The following is a 19,909-nucleotide window of genomic DNA, read 5'->3' on the forward strand; positions in this document are numbered from 1 at the left end:
CTCATCTGAACCATCTTGCCTCATCAACACATAAGCCTCCTTCTTCTGTTTAACAAGAGATGCAATTTCTGTAGTAAACCATGGTTCCCTTACCTTATCACTTCCTCCCTGCCTGACAGGGACATACCTATCAAGGACACACAATATCTGTTCCTTAAACCAGCTCTACGTTTCCATTGTCTACATATCCTGCATTTTGCTACCCCACTCTATGCTTCCTAATTCTTGCCTAATCGCATTATAATTGCCCTTGCCCCATCGATAACTCTTGATCTGTGGCATATACCTATCCTTTCCATCGCTAAACTAAATGTAATTGAATTATAGTCACTCTCTCCAAAGTGCTCACTTACAACTAAATCAAACACCTGGCCTGGTTCATTACCAAGCACCAGATCCAGTGTGGCCTCTCCTCTTGTCGGCCCTTCGACATACTGTGTCAGGAAACCCTCCTGTTCACGTTGGACAAAAACTGATCCATCCGACGTTCTAGAGTTATAGCATTTCCAGTCAATTCTGGGGAAGTTAAAGTCCTCCATAATGACCACTCTGTTTCTTTCACTCCTACCCAGAATAATTTTGCCAATCCTCTCTTTCACCTCCCTGGAACTCTGCAGAGGCCTATAAGAACTCCAAGCAGTGTGACCTCTCCTCTCCTGTTTCTAACCTCAGCCCACACTACCTCAGTAGACGAGTACTGGTCAAAAGTTCTTTCAGCCACCGTTATACTATTTTTGACTAACAAGGCCACACCTCCCCCTTTTTTACCATCTTGCCTGTTCTTAATGAAAGATCCAAACCCTGTTAAGGAGTCTAAAATTCTCTGGTATTTCTGACAGTGATTACTAAAGTCCTTAACAAGTTTTTTTTTTTCAGATTTTAAGAGATCAATTTAAAGTTTGAGTGAATTTCACAATGCAAAGGTTTGAGCCACACAGCCAATTTGTAGACAGGTGTAGAGACCAAAGGTACAGAATTTCACCAAAGCTAACTTAGCTGAAAATGGAGTTAGCCAATTTTCTTCAGAAAAGCCCTTCTAGACAAATTCAGAGAATATATCGTTGATTATCTACTAGAAGGAGGATGCATGATTGAAACAACTGTATGATTACAGCTGTCAACAGGTCCACTGGAATGTTCAAACCTTGTTTAATTTCTGGTTATCTCTCCAACCAAGACGATGTCCAGTATTTTGTGAAATCAGCAAGCTATGATTGGGCTAAAATTTGTCAGAAATAGTTGAATGACCCAGAGAAAGCCAAAGGGGGGCACAGTGTCTCAATGGTTAACATTGCTGCCTCACAGCACCAGAGACATGGGTTCGATTCCAGCCTCGGGCAACTGTCTGCGTAGAGTTTGCACATTCTCCCCTTGTCTGCGTGGGTTTCCACCGGGTGCGCCAGTATCCTCCCACAATCCAAAGATGTGCAGGTGAGGTGAATTGGCTATGCTAAATTGCCCATTTTGTTCAGGGATGTGTAGGTTAGATGCATTAGTCAGGGGTAGATGGAGGATAAAAGGATAGGGGAATGGGTCAGGGTGAGTTACTCTTCCGAGGGGTGGTGTGGACTTGTTGGGCCAAAGGGCCTGTTTCGACACTGTAAGGATTCTATGCAATGCACAGCCTAATTCTCTGCTGCGGTATGTGAAGAAGAAACACACAATGAACAATGCCAGAAAAGCTTCCAAAGATTCTTCCATGGAATGTAAAGATATCAACAAAGTCCAAGAGATAATTGCGACATTGCAGCTTGCAAGTTCCAGTCAAACAATACATACACACCTCACGAGCACCATTAGAAAAGCTTATGCTTTTACCTCTGTCCAAATGAAATATTTCAAAAGGAATGACCAACACCCACTATATACCTATACTGGGGCAAATAGAAATATCATTCCTTCATGCACCTTGCCTGAGATGTATTCAGGGAACTGGCATAACATGGCGTAGTCCACAGAAGGTAAGCTTAATGTTTACAAAGGGTCTGACATCACATGCATTGCCATTAACCACTTTAAATGCCAACACAGATCCTCAGGATGGATAGCTCAAGCATTTTACATTCTTGAAAAAGATTGACCTACTATCAAGCCAATTATATGCACAAACCTACAAACTTTTATGATCCATGGCTAAGCATAGCACGTTCAGCGAGCTATGTCTGATGACATCCAGCTGCAATGCCTCAAAGAGATCATTATTAATGGGTTGTTTGAACACATTGAAGTGATCTCTGAGAGAGCCTGTTCACTTTAGTCATCAGAAATTAGCTGCAACCCTCCAAGAATATCATCTTCAGCAGCGAACTGGTCATAATTCTGCAAGGTCTACATTAAGACACGCTCGATCATTTACACACAGGCCATATAGGCACAGAAAAAAAGCAAGTGATTAGTGTGTGAATCATGTACCATGTGCCAATGAGGCTAGGAAGATAGTACAGTAAATGTGTGGCTAAGGCATTGCTGTGAGAGGAAGGGCTTTGGGTATGTGGATCATTGGGATTGGCAGGTGGGATCTGTACAAGGAAGATAGCTGCAGTACTAATATCCTAGCAGACAGGTTTACCAGTGTCACTTGTGAGGGTATAATCCAGTTTGGCAGGGGGCAGGAATCAGTGCAGCAAGTGAAATGACTGAGGAGTTAGAGGCTAAGGCCACTGAGGCCAAGAGGAAGAACCAACAGGGAGAGCTTATTGAATATGGTGGGACTCGCGGTCTGAAGTGTATTTATTTTAACATGAGGAGTATGAGACGTAAGGCAGATGAACTAAGAGCTTGGATTAATACATATGACCAAGGTTTTGTAGTTATTATAGAGACCTGGCTGAGAGAGGGGCATATCTGTTCCTTTGTCACCCATGGCTGTTGAGAGGCCTGGAGTAAAATCAATCAAAGTGATTGCACCTTTCCAATTCTTGAGTCCTACCCATGCAGTTTAATGTTTCAGGTGAGGCGATGTAAACAACGTGAGGTCACTACGAGACTGATTAAGGAGAATGTTATAGCTGTACTGAGGGAGTATACCTTGGAGGGCTCATCTAGTGAGGCTGCATGGGTCAGACTCAGAAATAGGCAGGATGCAATCACTTTGATGAGATTATACTCCAGGCTTCTCAACAGCCAGTGGTAGACAAAGGAACAGATTCACAGACAGATTATGCAAAAAATCACAACACCAAGGTTGTTATAGTACGAGATTTTAATTTCCCAGATTAACTGGCATTCTCTTAACATAAGGGAATTAGATGGAGGTTTAGTGGGGGTGGGGGGTCCTTGATAGGTGTGTTTGGTACAGGCCATGCTAGACTTGGTTTTAGGAAATGACCCTGGCCAGTTGATCGAAGTTTCAAGAGGGGAGCATTTTGGGAACAGTAATCAGTATTCTGTAAGTTTAAAGTTATTTATGGTTGAGGATATGAATTAAGAGATAAGGAGAAGGTGAAAGTACTAAGTTGGGGGAAAACCAACTATGACAATATTTGGCAAAAACTAGAGCATGTAGGTTGGAGACGGTTGTTTGAGGGTAAATCCATGTCTGTCCTGTGGGAATCTTTAAAAGGCCAAATGATTAGAGTTCAGGACCAGCATGTTCCTAAAAAAAATGAAGGGTAGCAATGGCAAGATCCAGCAACCTTTCATGTTTTAAAAAATAATAAACTTAGTGGAAATGAAAAAAGAGGCATTTGTAAGATTGAAACTGAAGGCAGAGCTCTCAAAGAATGTAAAGAAAGTAGGAAAGGAGTTAGGAGGGTTAAAAGGGGCCATGAAATCATCTTGGAAAATAGGATTAAGGAAAATCCAAAGGCACTTTATACATATATCAGGAGGAAGAGGGCAACTAGGGAAAGGGTAGGTCCACTCAAGGACAAAGGAGGAAATCATGCTTGCAGCCAAAGGAAGTGCGTGAGGTCCTTAAAGAATACTTTGCATCAGTATTCACACAGGAGAAGGTCACGGTGGATGGTAAGTCTCTAAATGCGTATATTGACATTGCAGGACATGTTGATATAAAAAAAATTTAGATGTGTTGAAAAGCATTAAAGGAGACAAGCCTCCAGGCCCTGATGAGATCTATCCCAGAAGATTGAGGTGGGGAATTGCTGGGGTTATGTAAGAAATCTTTGTATCCGCTTGAAGCACAGGGGATGTCCCAGAGGATTGAAAAATAGACAATGTTGTTCCTTTATTTCAGAATGGCATCACAAATAATCCAGGAAATTACAGGCCAGTAAACCTTACATCAGTAGAAGGAAATTATTGGAAAGATTCTTAGGGAAAGGATTTACTCACATTTGGAAAAATATGGACTCATTAACGATAGGCAGCATGATTTTGTCCAGCCATATATCACAAACATGATTGGTCTTTCTGAGGAAGTGACAAAGATGATTGATAAGGGCAGGGCAGTGGATGTTGTCTATTTAATCTTTAGCAAGATCGCTCACAGGAGGCTGATAAAGAAGGTGAAGCCACATGGGATCATGGTTTGGAGACACCGGTATTGGACTGGGGTGTACAAAGTTAAAAATCACACAACACCAGGTTATAGTGACAACCACCTGATGAAGGAGCAGCGCTCCGAAAGCTAGTGTTTCCAAATAAACATGTCAGACTATAACCTGGTGTTGTGTGATTTTTCACATGGGATCTGCAGTGAGCTAGTAAATGGATACAGCACTGGTTTGGTCATAGAAGACAGTGGGTAAAGATGGAAGCTCTGACTGGAGCTCTGTGACTAGCAATTTTCTGCATGGATCAGCACTGGGACCCCTGTTATTTGTAACACTTGGAGGAGAATGTAGATGATCTGCTTAATAAGTTTCAGATGTCACAAAGCTTGAGGGAGCTGCAGATAGGAAGATTCCCAGAGTATACAGTAGGATATAGATAGACTGGAGATTTGGGTGAAGAAATAGTATTTGGAATTTAATCCAGACATATGCAAAGTGATGTATTTTGGAAGGTGTAATGAAAAAGGGAAGTATATAGTAAATGGCAGAATACTTAGAAGCATTAATATACAGAGGGATGTCGGCATACAGGTCCGGTTCCCTGAAAGTAGCAACTCACATGGATAAAGTGGTCAAGAAGGTGTATGGCATGCTTGCCTTCATCGGTCAGAGCATAGAAAATTAAAATTGGTCAGTCATTTTGCAGCTGTATACATTTTTAGTTCAGTCATATTTGGAATATTGCATACACTGCTGGACATCACACCACCAGAAGGATGTGGAGGCTCTGGAGAGGATACAGAAAGGGTTTACCAGGATGTTATCTGATTTGAAGGGTTTTAACCATACGGAGAGATTGGTAAAACGTGATTTAGTGTCACTTGAATGTCAGAGGCTGAGGGGTGATCTGATGGAAGTTTATAAAATTATGTGTGGCGTGGATAGAATGATAGTTGGAGTATTTTTCCCAGGGTTGTTTAAGTTAACAGGGGTAAGGTTAAAGGAGATGTGAGAGGCAAGTGTTTTACACAGACATTGGTAAGTGCCCGGAACATGCTTCCAGAGGAGATGGTAGAAGCAAGCAAATAGCAATGTTTCAGAGGCAACTTGGCAGATATATGTATAGGCAGGGAGTAGATGGATACAGACCGTACAGACAGTTTTGAGTTTAGAAAGGAATCATGTGCAGTATCGGTGCAGTATTGCTGGGTCAAAGGGCCTGTTCTTTGTTCTTTGTTTGGAAGTGGGGACCAATTGTATCATTTCAAAGTATGTCGATGATATAAATCTTCGTGTGTCTGTGAGTTATGCAGAAGATGTAAAAAGAGTTTGAAGATTTAGTCAGGCTACGTGAGTGAGCAAAAGAATAGCAGATGAAACATCGTGTAGAGAAGTGTGAGATTATCCACTTTGGCAAGAGGAACAGTGGTGCAGATCATTTTTTGAGTGGTGAGAAATTGTAAAGTGATAGTATCTCAAAGGACCTCAATATACTTGTTCATAAGTCACTAACAACAGTGTACAAGTACAGCAAACAATTCAGAAGGCAAGCTGTAAATAGAGAAGCTGATTGCTTATTCTAAAGGCGTATCCAGATTGATACTTGAGTATCCAAGAGAGTATCGCATTAAGATGAGGCTGTCCTTTAGAAGAAATGTTTAATTAAGGCGGGGTCTGCCCTTTCAGGTGCATGTAAAATATTCAACAGCATAATTCAAAAAGGAGGTAAGAGTGTTCTGCTGGTGTCTTGGAGATTACCAGGTCAATTGTATATCACTGTTTGTGTGATATTGCTATGTCCAAATTGCCTTCATTACAATAGAACATTACTTTTTTTTGTTTTAAAGAGCTTTGGAGCTTTGGGAGATCAAGAGGTCATGAAAGATGCTCAAGAAATCAAAGTTCTTTCCTTATTTTCCAAATGGTGCCTCTAATTGTCAGCACGGTGGCTCAGTGGTTAGCACTGTTGCCTCACAGCAGCAGGGACCCAGGTCCAATTCCAGCCTAGGGCAGCTGTCTGTGTGGAGTTTACACATTCTCCCTGTGTCTGCATGGGTTTACTCTGGATGCTCTGGTTTCCTCCCACAATCCAAAGATTTGCAGGTCAGATGAATTGGCCACACTAAACTACCCATACCGTTAGGTGCATTAGTCAGAGGAAAATGGGTCTGGGTGGATTACTCTTCGGGGGGTCAGTGTGGACTTGTTGTGCCGAAGGGCCTGTTTCCACACTGTCAGGAATCTAATCAAATTCTTTCATGTCCACCTTAGGCGGTTGTGGCTTCCGTGTAGTTTCATAATATTGCCAACCAATTGTTAACATTGCAATTGTCAATGTTCATTTGCTATCAGATCTGGGTAATGAGTGTTGATGAATGAATAAATCACATTAATAACCAAAATATTTGTCAAACTCAGAATGATATTCAGATATACAGACTTTGTTTGTTGATTCAGATTTTGTCTTTGCTCCTACAGAACAGTATGCGGATATTGTCTTTCTCATCGATGGATCAGGTTATATGACACAAGTAGAATTTGCTCAGTTACGATTATTTCTTATCAAAATGCTGAACAAACTGGACATTGGTGTTGACAGATACCAGATTGGACTGGCTCAGTACAGTGAACAAGTGAAAACTGAGTTCTTACTCAATACATTTCAAGATAAGGTTGGGTTGATTTCTTACCTAAGAAAGAATTTCCGATTTAAAGGTGGATCAGCATTGAACACAGGGGGTGCAATGGAGTACCTACACACAAACTTCTTCACAGCAGCAGCAGGAAGTCGAAAGCAGGAAGGAGTTCCACAAATTGCAATAGTAATTACTTCAAGGAGATCGCAGGATGATGTCACAAGGGCAGCTGCAGCTTTGAAAAGTGATGGCATCAAAATTCTCCCCATTGGTGTAAGGAATTCTGATCAGAACGAGCTGAACACCATAGCATTTTCGCCAAGTAACATTCACCGTATCACCTCTCAAATCAATCCCATTGACCTGGCAAAAGATATAACGAAGGAAGTGACTGATATACTCAATCCTGTACAACAGCCTCCCACGGATGTCCCAGATATGCCAAGTGACCCAGGAAGTAAGTTAAGCTCTTTCTACTTTAAATTTCTTTACATCTAAAGTTATCAAATATAATTCACCGTGTTATGGGAGGTCTCATTGCTACATAGCTGTCCCATTGCTGCCTCCTGTCTTTGGTCACTCAGCATATCCCTGTTCATAGCGTGCTGCCTTTCCATGCCAGTTGGAAATGAAATGTAGAGCTGGATTTTACGAGATACCCTGGTCCCTACACCTGAGATCAGGAGTGTGCTGATCAGTGACACTGCAGGCTGCCCTGCAGCAATTTAACAGTGGGAGCAGAGGTGATTATTGCAAGGCAAGGCTTTCACCTTATCTCAGTATGATGCCTCACAACAGAGTTATTTCATTGGAGGGCCAGCTCCTTTGCAGTCCCAGCAACACCAGGTTCAAGCCAGTACTGGGACTGCCAGTAATCCCTGATCAGGAGGAAGTTATGGAGACTCCAAGCTTCATCAAGCTGCATCAAGGCCAGTATGTCCAAGTGAGAGACTTGGGGAGTAGTGTTTAAGAAGCCGGGTATGTTAAACAAGGAAGGACCTTTTCTCTGATGCCAAGTGGCCCTGTTAAAGCAGGTGGCATCTTACTGGGCATACAGCTTGAGTAAAAGAACAACATGAGTGGAATAAGGCACTTAAGTGACCATTGTGGGGTCACTCCACTGTCTCCACACCCCTTCACAAAATTGAAGGCAGGTTGGTGAGGATTCATAGGTCCTGGCACGTCATATACTATATTTTACAAACTTCCCAGCTCACAAAACAGCCACCAGAGGAGTGTGAAATCCAACCTGTACTCTTTGGTTGAGGAACATTTGACTCTCACTGAAATATTCTTTCTCCTCAAATTTCCCCAATATTCTTATTTAAAAAAGAAACAAAATATACAATGTAAATACACAATTTATTTCAACATACCTGAGACTGATGGCTTGGTTGGTTGAGAATCTTTCATTTTGGGGGCTCTAAGATAATGTGGCCTGGGTGATGTACCAACACAAATTGAACGGCTTTGGTTTTATCCAAGCAACAGTTCAATTCTCTACCATTTTCCATTTTGTGTGATTCCTAATTAAAGTTGATGAAATATCCTTTTTGACTTTAAGTTACTTTGAGATTCACCTGAGGGCATGGTGACCCTCAGGTTAAACTACCACGAGTTGTCTCTCTGTAATAGTTGAGCAGCCCAGTGGCCTGATGAGATTATGGCAACTTTACTGGATGTATGTTTGCTCGCTGTACTGGAAGCTGAAAATGAACCTTCCAGAACCTCAACCTGAGCTACAAATCTTCTCACCACTCGTTAATAGCAACTTTAACTTTACCTTTCACTTTGAAATTATTGAGACCCTGAACGGTGTAAGAGCATTGGTTCATTTTATGAAATAAACTTTATGGATTAAAGCAAAGCCTATCCCACACCAAATAAATCAAAAATTGAAGTACAACGCAATTCTGAATGAACAATTGCCCCAAAACACAAAATAACTGTTTCTGCAAATGGACCAAGAGGAGAACTTGAGCTCCTAAACTACAAGTACCAGGAATTAATCTATTACTGCTGCAAGGGGCACAGATTGTAGAATCTTCAGTGGTAAATAACAAAAGGTCCCACAGTCACTCAGTGAATAATATTCCTTACGTTGCTGTGGTTCAGTTTGGAGTTGTGTACCAACTAGACAACTATGGAGGAAAGGAGATGGTTACAGCCAGGAAACTGGAAACTGTTGACATATTACAGATGTAGATGGGGAAAAATAAATGTTGAGTGAGGAAGAGATCAGCTCAGAGGAACAAGAATATGGTGATGCAACGGGGCTATATGTTCACAGAATCACCGAATAGTTCTGATGCAGAAGGACACTGTTTAATCCATTGTGTCTGTACTGGGTTTCTGAATGAGCGTTGCTGCTTAGGAGCATTTTCCTGCCTCTTTCTTACTACCCTAAATACAGGTCTTAATTTGGAGATGCCGGTGTTGGACTGGAGTGTACAAAGTTAAAAATCACGCAACACCAGGTTATAATCCAACAAGTTTAATTGGAAGCACACTAGCTTTCGGAGCGCCACTCCTTCATCAGGTGAAGGAGCGTTGCTCTGAAAGCCAGTGTGCTTCCAATTAAACCTGTTGGACTATAACCTGGTGTTGTGTGATTTTTCACTAAATACAGGTCGTTCTTCTTTAATGCGATATTTGCATCCTTGTGCAACCCCATATTACAGAAAAGTCATGCTTTAGAAGCAACACTTATAGTGTTGATAATGTAATCGCCAACACATGTTTTAAAAAATTGTGCTTCAGAAACAGTGTTCCCAATTTGTCAAGCACGTTACATCCAATTCATGTTAATGAAACAGCAGAACAACCTGTATTCTTTCTATTTAAATAACCATCTAATGCCCTTTTGAATGCCTCAATTGAACTTGTTTGTGAATGATGGGAAGGAGTTGGAAGCAGGCTTTGTGGATGGAAGCAGTACAGGGAAGATCTCTGGAGAAGATGGGATGTGCATCAATGATGAAAAGTGTGGCCTGATGTTCAAGTTGGGTTTATCTGGAATTTACTCTCGTTCAGGTCTTCAAACAATAGTGTCACCTTCGTCAACAAGCATAAGGGAAATTCAGTTTCAGACGATGAAGAGCCAAGTGCTACAAGTTGTGAGGTGGCTAGTTTAGACTGTGTGTATGGCAAAGAGAAATCGAGACAGCTGAGGGATATCCCATCCAGACACACCCCCCCCCCCCACTACACCCCCACCAAATTCCTGTAACCCTGTATTTCCCATGGCTAACAAAGCTAGGCTATACATCTTTGGGCACTATGGGCAATTTAGCATGGCCAATCCACCTAATTTGCATATCTTTGATCTGTAGGGGAAAACCAGAGAACACCACTGTGCGTTCCTCCCTGGTGTCTTGGAGATTACCAGGTCAATTGTACATCACTGTTTGTGTGATATTGCTATGTGCAAATTGCCTTCATTACATTAGTACATTATGGATTTTTCTTTGGTTTTAAAGAGCTTTGGAGCTTTGGGAGATCAAGAGGTCATGAAAGATGCTCAAGAAGTCGAAATTCTTCCTTCTTTTCCAAATGGTGCCTCTAATTCTTTCATGCCCACCTTAGGTGGTTGTGGCTTCCATTTAGTTTCTCATCTAAAAGATGGCACCAATGACAATGCAGCACTCCCTCAGTACTGCTTTGGAATGGTCAGCCTGGGTGATGTGCTCAAAACTCTGGGTTTGTACATGAATCCACAATGTGGAGCCTAAAATTCATAACTGAAACGTCTATTGTTGAATACTGCATGAATATAGAAACTTCTGAATCAGTCCAGTGCTTTTAAATAATGTTGCTCATGGGTGGCATGTGTATGAGAAAGAAGAGAATGCCAAGGATGGATCTTTAGGGAATCACCAGAGCTAACAGTGCAGGAGTAGGTGAGAAATTATTACATGTGATTCTCAACTAGATGGATAAGAATGTAACTATATGCAAGCAGCTAACACCCAACAAGACAATGATGGAGTGGAGTTAAAGGAAAATGGTGTGGCCAGCCCTGCCAAAGATTGTGGATAGATGATTCTGACACATAACTTCCCCACGTAATTCACCTAACTTGCTGAATATAATTTCAGTAAGAGCCATTGGTGTAGGATGGAGGGAATATAATTGGAGGGTTCAAACATGGAGTTGCTGAAAAGATGGACACTGATTTAAGAGATGACAACACTTGCAAGGACTTTGGCAAGAAAGGAAGGTTGGAGATGAGTTTGTCGTTTGCTGGGACGAGCAGGTCAAGGGTAGCAAGTTTTTGAGGAAAGGCCTGTAGATGATGGCAGATTTAATGGAGAACAAGATAACAACAAAAGAGAGAGGTAGTTAAAAATAATGGAAAACACGGAGATCATTAAGGGAAGCTCAGTGATTGGTAGTCCTGGGGTCAGCGAATCTGGAGATAGATTGTATGGACAAGATAACCTTGGTTAGGAGGCAAACTAACAATTCAATTCCTCCCACTTTTTCTTTCTGTCCAACATTCTATCTCTTTCCCTATCTCTCACTGACTTGATCTGTATCTTTATTAATCACTTTTTGGATCTTTCCCTCTCCTTACCTCTCTCTCTCTCTGCCTAAACACATTTCTTTTAATCTCCTTTATTTATTCTAGCTTTTTAATCTCTCGCTGTTGTTACTTCTTTCTCACTTACCCTATTAGTAAATTGGGAAACAGGGACAATATAGAAGGGTACTATTTTCAGACAGAACGACTAGAATTGAAGTGACAGCCCTGGGATGTCCCAAAGTGTTTCCTGGTAATAAATTATTATTCAGGTATAGTCATTGTTCAGATAGTCACATGACAACAGCCATGTATTCTGTTTTGTTTGTGGCATTGGGTGGAAGGAGTGTTGTTTGAGGATAATTATGATCAAGACCACTCTTCTTCCAAGTAAATGTAATGGGGATGAAGGTATAGCCTTGTTTTAATATTCCATCCAAAAGATAACACCCTCAACATTGCTACATTCTCAATACTGCGCTGGAGTGTCAGCAAAGACTTATAAGCTCAAGTCTTAGGAGTGGGATTTGCACCTACAGCTATGTCCAGGATGATGGCAAATGAATATCCCGGTAACAACGATGTAGCAGTCAGATATCCCTGACACTAGAACCAGATCAGGCAGCAAAGTCAATGAAGCATAACGAAGCATAGGAGAACATCAAAAGCCCATTGAACTCAGCTTTTAAACTGTACCAGAAAGCTGTATTTAATATTGTAATGTACATAAATACATTTGACAGAGAGCCTTACTCCACATTGGGAACAGCTAAAGTGAGTAGCATAAATACATAATCGCCGGAGAATTCAGTGAACTATAGCAGAGTCACTGTAGAATTCTGCAGAAGCTAAGAACCATCTCAAGGCATAGTAATACCTCAAGGCAACTATCTTCTAATAAGTGCTAACAAGTGATCCATGTTGATACACTTACGACAAGATTGCCAAACAACTATTGCCAGTTAAATATTTAATTCCAGAGTTAGGAACCTTGTACAATGAATACTGTTACATCTTCCACATATTTGGCTCACTCTAAAACCTTTGCCAACCAATTGTTAACATTGCAATTGTCAATGTTCATTTGCTATCTGATCTGGGTAATGAGTGTTGATGAATGAATAAATCACATCAATAACCAAAATATTTGTCAAACTCGGGATTCTATTCAGCTATACAGACTTTGTTTGTTGATTCAGATTTTGTCTTTGCTCCTACAGAACAGTATGCGGATATTGTCTTTCTCATCGATGGATCTGATTATATGACACAAGTAGAATTTGCTCAGTTGCGATTATTTCTTATCAAAATGCTGAACAAAATGGACATTGGTGTTGACAGATACCAGATTGGACTGGCTCAGTACAGTGATCAAGCAGAAACTGAGTTTTTACCCAATACATTTCAAGATAAAGTCGGGTTGATTTCTTACCTAAGAAAGAATTTCCGATTTAAAGGTGGATCAGCATTGAACACAGGAGGTGCAATGGAGTACCTACACACAAACTTCTTCACAGCAGCAGCAGGAAGTCGAAAGCAGGAAGGAGTTCCACAAATTGCAATAGTAATTACTTCAAGGAGATCGCAGGATGATGTCACAAGGGCAGCTGCAGCTTTGAAAAGTGATGGCATCAAAATTCTCCCCATTGGTGTAAGGAATTCTGATCAGAACGAGCTGAACACCATAGCATTTTCGCCAAGTAACATTCACCGTATCACCTCTCAAATCAATCCCATTGACCTGGCAAAAGATATAACGAAGGAAGTGACTGATATACTCAATCCTGTACAACAGCCTCCCACGGATGTCCCAGATATGCCAAGTGACCCAGGAAGTAAGTTAAGCTCTTTCTACTTTAAATTTCTTTACATCTAAAGTTATCAAATATAATTCACCATGTTATGGGAGTTCTCATTGCTACATAGCTGCCCCATTGCTGCCTCCTGTCTTTGGCCACTCAGCATAACCCTGTTCATAGCGTGCTGCCTTTCCATGCCAGTTGGAAATGAAATGTAGAGCTGGATTTTACGAGATACCCTGGTCCCTACACCTGAGATCAGGAGTGTGCTGATCAGTGACACTGCAGGCTGCCCTGCAGCAATTTAATAGTGGGGCAAGGCAAGGCTTTCACCTTATCTCAGTATGATGCCTCACAACAGAGTTATTTCATTGGAGGGCCAGCTCCTTTGCAGTCCCAGCAACACCAGGTTCAAGCCAGTACTGGGACTGCTGGTAATCCCTGATCAGGAGGAAGTTATGGAGACTCCAAGCTTCATCAAGCTGCATCAAGGCCAGTATGTCCAAGTGAGAGACTTGGGGAGTAGTGTTTAAGAAGCCGGGTATGTTAAACAAGGAAGGACCTTTTCTCTGATGCCAAGTGGCCCTGTTAAAGCGGGTGGCATCTTACTGGGCATACAGCTTGAGTAAAAGAACAACATGAGTGGAATAAGGCACTTAAGTGACCATTGTGGGGTCACTCCACTGTCTCCACACCCCTTCACAAAATTGAAGGCAGGTTGGTGAGGATTCATAGGTCCTGGCACGTCATGTACAATATTTTACAAACCTCCCAGCTCACAAAACAGCCATCAGAGGAGTGTGAAATTCAACCTGCACTCTTTGGTTGAGGGACTGAAATATTCTTTCTCCTCAAATTTCCCCAATATTCGTATAAAAACAGAAACAATATATACAATGTAAATACACAATTTATTTCAAAATGCCTGATGGCTTGGTTTGCTTGAGAGTCTTTCATTTTGAGGGCTTTAAGACAATCTGGCCTGGGTGATGTACCTACATAAACTGAACTGCTTTGGTTTTATCCAAGCAACAGTTCAACTCTCTATCATTTCCCATTTTGTGCGATTCCTAACTAAAGTTGATGAAATATCCTTTTTGACTTTAAGTTACTTTGAGATTCACCTGAGGCATGGTGACCCTCAGGTTAAACTACCACCAGTTGTATCTCTCTCATGGTAGAGCAGCCCAGTGGCCTGATGGGATTATGGCAATTTTACCTTTACCTTTTACTTTGAAATTATTGGGATCCTGAACGGTGTAAAAGCATCAGTTAATTTTATGAAATAAACTTTACAGAGATAATACAGATTAAAGCAAGGCCTATCCCACACCAGATAAATCAAAAATTGAAGTACAACGCAATCCTGAATGAACAATTGCCCCCAAAACACTAAATAATTGTTTCTGCAAATGGACCAAGAGGAGAACTTGAGCTCATAAACTGCAAGTACCAGGAATAAGCCTATTACTGCTGCAAAGGGCACAGATTATAAGATCTTCAGTGGAATGCTAGGCCTAACATACAATGAATGGCTGAGGATCCTGGGATTGTATTCGTTAGAGTTCAGAAGGTTGAGGGGAGATATAATAGAAACTTACAAGATAATGCTTGGCTTAGAAAGGGTGGATGCTGGGAAGTTGTTTCCGTCAGGTGGGGATACTAGGAATCGTAGGCACAGCCTTAGAATTAGAGGGGATCAATTTAGAACGGAAATAAGGAGACATTTCTTCAGCCTGAGAGTGGTGGGCCTGTGGAATTCACTGCCACGGAGTGCAGTGGAGGCCGGGAGTTAAATGTCTTCAAGGCAGAGATCGATAAATTTTTAATCTCACAAGTAATTAAGGGATACGGGGAGAGTGCAGCTAAACGGCTTTGAAATGCCCATCAGCCATGATTGAATGGTGGAGTGGACTCGATGAGCCGAATGGCCTTACTTCCACTCCTATTTCTTATGGTCTTATGGTCTTAAATAACAAAAGGTCCCACAGTCACTCAGTGGATAATATTCCTTACGTTGCTGTGGTTCAGTTTGGAGTTGCGTACCAACTAGACAACTATGGAGAAAAGGAGATGGTTACAGCCAGGAAACTGGAAACTGTTGACATATTACAGATATAGATCGTGAAAAATAAATGTTGAGTGAGGAAGAAATCAGCTCAGAGGAACAAGAATATGGTGATGCAACAGGGCTACCTGTTCACAGAATCACCGAATAGTTCTGATGCAAAAGGACACTGTTTGATCTATTGTGTCTCTACTGGGTTTCTGAATGAGGGTTGTGACTTAGGAGCATTTTCCTGCCTCTTTCTTCTTTCACGCGATGGTTGCATTCTTGTGCAAACCCATATTACAGAAAAATCAGGCTTTAGTAACAACGCTTAAAGTGTTGACAATGTAATTGCCAACACATGTTTTAAAAATTTATGTTTTAGGAACAGTGTCCCCAATTCGTCAATTGCATTACAGCGAACTCATGTTAATGAAATGCATGTTATAGCAGAACAATTCTTTCTATTTAAATAACCATCTAATGCCCTTTTGAATGCCTCGATTGAACTTGTTTGTGAATGATGGGAAGGGGTTGGAAGCAGGCCTTGTGGATGGAAGCCATCTTCTCTGGAGAAGATGGGATGTGCATCAATGATGAAAAGTGTGGCCTGATGTTCAAGTTGGGTTTATCTGGAATTTACTCTCATTCAGGTCTTGATACAATAGTGTCATCTTCATCAACAAGCATATGGGAAATTTACTTTCAGAGAACTAAGTGCTACAAGTTGTGAGGGGGCTAATTTAGACTGTGTGTATGGAGAAGTGAAATTGAGACAGCTGAGGGGCACCCCATCCAGATTCGACCCACTACCAAATCCCTGCAACCCTGTATTGCCCATGGCTAATCCACCTAGCCTGCATATCCTTGGACACGATGGGCAATTTAGCATGGCCAATCCATCTAACTTGCATATCTTTGGACTGTGGGAGGAAACTGGAGCACCCAGTGAAGCCCACGCAGACACTGGGAGAATGTGCAAACTCCACACAGTCACCCAAAGGTGGGATTGAACTCAGGTGCTTGGTGCTGTGAGGTAACAGTGCTAACCACTGAGCCACTGTGCTGCCCTAAAGCTGAGGCTTTGCTCATGAAACTGAACCTTTTGCCCTCATCAGTTTTAAGGTTCAGATCATTGACAGTACAATATTCACTATTCCCAAGATTTGGACCTCGACTGTAATTCTATTCTTCGAGAAAGAGATTGAATACCTCAAACAGAAATTATCATTATACTGATTTGAAGCATAACTTTGTATCAGTTATGAGGAAGGGTCACCAGACCTGAAACGTTGATGCGGATTTCTCTTCGCAGATGCTGCCAGACCTGCTGAGCTTTTCCAGCAACTTCTGTTTTTAATAACTTAATATAGTACAGGTGCAGCTACTTCCATTGAGAATACAGTATTTTGGGAATGACTCATATGATGGATATTGGGTTACACAATTCAGTATAACCATGGTAGATGTTGATGGAACAGCTCTGTTGACTCTTCCTTTGCCTTTCTCTTTGCTCCACACTTGCCTCCCTTCTCACCCTCTCCTCACATCTTAAGTATTTTCAAAATATTTCAAATTGAACTCAAGTATTTTTATATGACATTTTTGGTATTCAAATGTTGTTGCATCTCTTCTACTTAACTACTGTTCAAATGTCAAAACAATTGTCCATTTGTATGTCCCTTTAGTCCCTCCTGAAGAAGAAGACTGGAAGGTACCTGCAGGTAAGATGTCACCAAACCTTGTTTTTGTTTTTGATATGTCTTTAAAATCTAGAGTGGAGGTGAGGAGACGTTGTTTGATGTGATAAATTCTTATGATCTGGAATGTACCTCATGAAAGTGAGAAGAGGTTCAATAATGACATTCAAAATGAAGTGGGACATGCAGTTGAACAGGAAACCTCCAGGATTTTGAAGGAAAAGTTATGGCGGCATTAGATTATTGAATAGTTTGTTCAATTATTACTAATTGGCAAAATACATCTGGAAAAAAAAATCAGAGATCTGCAAATAGAAATGGAAACTAGGGAGGAGATACCAAAGACACTACTTCATATGTAAAAGCTCCATGACCGAGGGAGAATTGCCAGAGTGACTCCAATAGTGACCAACAGCTAATGTTGCACCTACATTAGTAAAACAGTGAGAAATAGCAGAACTTCATAGAATCTCTACAGTGTAGAAGCAAACCATTCAACCCATTGAGTCCACTCTGATCCTCCGAAGAGCATTGCACCCAGACCCATTCCCCTACTCTACCACTGTAACCCTGCATTTCCTATGGCTTATCCACCTATCTCACACATCCCTGGACACTATTGGCATGGTTAATCCATCTAACCTGCACATCTTTGGTCTGTGGGAGAGAACTGAAGCACTCAGAGGAAACTCATGCAGACATGGGGAGAATGTGCAAACACCACACAAACAGTTGCCCAAGGGCTGGAATCAAATCTGGGCCCCTGGCACTGTCAGGCAGCAGTGCTAACCACTCAGCCATTATGCCACTCAAACTTTGGGGAAAATAGTCCAATCAGTATTATATCAGTTACAGGAAAGTACTAGAATCTGTAACGAAGAAAGTGATGGATGACCATATAATGGAAAAGAAAGCCAGTCTGGATTGCAAATAACTAAATCATGCTGAATTAACCTGATAAAATGTTTTGGAAAGGGTAGTTAAGTACAATATTTAGGACAAGGTGAGATGAGAGAGATTTAAAGAAGACCAAGAGGCAAATTCTTTACATAGAGGGTGGTTTGTGTGTAGAATGAACTTCCTGAGGAAGTGGGGATGTGGGTACAGTTACAACATTTAAAAGACATTTGGATGGATACATGAATAGGAAAGGTTTGGAGGGATATGGGCCAGGAGCAGGCAGGTGGGACTAGTGTAGTTTGGGATTATGGTTGGCATAGATTGGTTGAAATGAAGGGTCTGTTTCCATACTTCATGACTGTATGACTCTATAACAGTGGCAGTTTAAGCTTATTTTCATGTTTTCTTTCTTTCTCTACAATTCTGATTTCTAGTTTTCGCATTTCCATTCTTTTCTATGCCAAATCCTTTACTGTATATTTTTCTGCCATCTCTGACTTCTTTATATTCTGCTCAAGGTCAACCTGCTTTCGCTGTCACTCAGCATGAACTGATTCTAGTGTCTCACTGTCACTCAGTATGAACTGATTCCAGTGTCTCACTACTTGAAGTACATGCGCTCCCCTGTATTTATTTCAAGCCAAATGTTATGTTAGTCTTTCAGTTATCCCTGTTTCTGAGCCTTTGCATGCAATTATGCTTCTAAACAGCCTGTCAGTTTAGTTCCTCCTTTTCTGAAGTTGATTTTCCCTCTTTCCCCCAAGAAGGGAATTTGCAGAGAGGGAGGAAGAAGCTAGCTCCTCAGACTTTCCTTTTACTTTTCCAATCACAGAGGGGAGAAACAGGCAGACGGGATGTTTCTGCTGTGTTGTCCGAACACAATATTGTAGCTTCTCACTCAGGACCAAGTCAAGAAGTCTTGAACGCACACAAAACTGGTCCTGGTTGAAAAACCAATCAGACGTCTACTGCTGGGTAAAACAACCTCTGACCTCCAGCTGCAGAGCCAAGATTTCTACCATCCTTTTCCATTAGTTCAATAAGTGAACCTTACACATTACGTTACGATTGAGTCCTGATAATTCTATTTTTAAAACTGCCTCATCTTTTCCACCACCCCTTGGTTTAAAACATTATATTTTCCAACCTTTAAGTCTACAATCCAAAAAGTAAAGTGATCTTTATAAAATATTAAACATAGTCATAGTTTTAATAATAATTTCTGTAGAACACCACTGTGTGTTCCTGCCTTATCTGTGAAAACAATGGTCCCTGCTTTCTGTTCCTTAGTCACTTCCAGCTTCATAGTGCCACTGTCCCTTTAACCTTCCTGTCATTGATTTTGGAGCATAAATCTTACAATACAGCAATCTTCCTTGAAATTCCCCTTTCCGAATAGAAGCGAGCCAGTCATATGATTGTGTGGAACTGAGCCCAGGCTCAGATGGCATTCCTCAATGTGGATGAATGCACTATCAGAGCCAGTTCTTGCCTCGCCAAATTATCATTAGCATGTTTTACTCTGGACGTTAAAATCAAATCCTTATTTTCTGGCATCCCCTCCTCAGAAGAATATCCCAATCTGTGAACTATAAATCCAGGGTAACCCCACCAGCCTCAGGCACATAATGAGCCTTAACCCTTTACAAATGCTGCAGCAAGATCAGATCTTCCCCAACTCTCAGCTCATTCATTATGCCCTTTCATTTTGACAGCCCTTCTTCATCCCCCAAGCCCTGCTTCATTTCCTCAGCTTTGTTTTATTTCTGTGGCTTTGCTTAACTCAACTCCCTCCCCGCTAAACCCAGTTTCACCACCTCCCCCCAGCTTCAGCCCCTCCCCCCTGCT

General features: G+C 41.4%; 1 protein-coding gene across 1 annotated transcript in view; it reads left to right on the plus strand.

The window, feature by feature from the left end:
* The window catches only part of LOC122564423 (collagen alpha-6(VI) chain-like), a 177,950-nt gene that overhangs the window by 26,248 nt on the left and 131,793 nt on the right, over positions 1-19,909 (plus strand). The window contains exons 3-5 of the mRNA XM_043719265.1: positions 6,933-7,547; positions 12,833-13,447; positions 17,150-17,185. Of these exons, the coding sequence (XP_043575200.1) occupies positions 6,933-7,547; positions 12,833-13,447; positions 17,150-17,185 (1,266 nt within the window). The remainder of the gene's footprint in view (positions 1-6,932; positions 7,548-12,832; positions 13,448-17,149; positions 17,186-19,909) is intronic.

The sequence above is a fragment of the Chiloscyllium plagiosum genome, chromosome 29 (assembly GCF_004010195.1).
Source record: "Chiloscyllium plagiosum isolate BGI_BamShark_2017 chromosome 29, ASM401019v2, whole genome shotgun sequence".
Lineage (NCBI taxonomy): Eukaryota > Metazoa > Chordata > Chondrichthyes > Orectolobiformes > Hemiscylliidae > Chiloscyllium > Chiloscyllium plagiosum.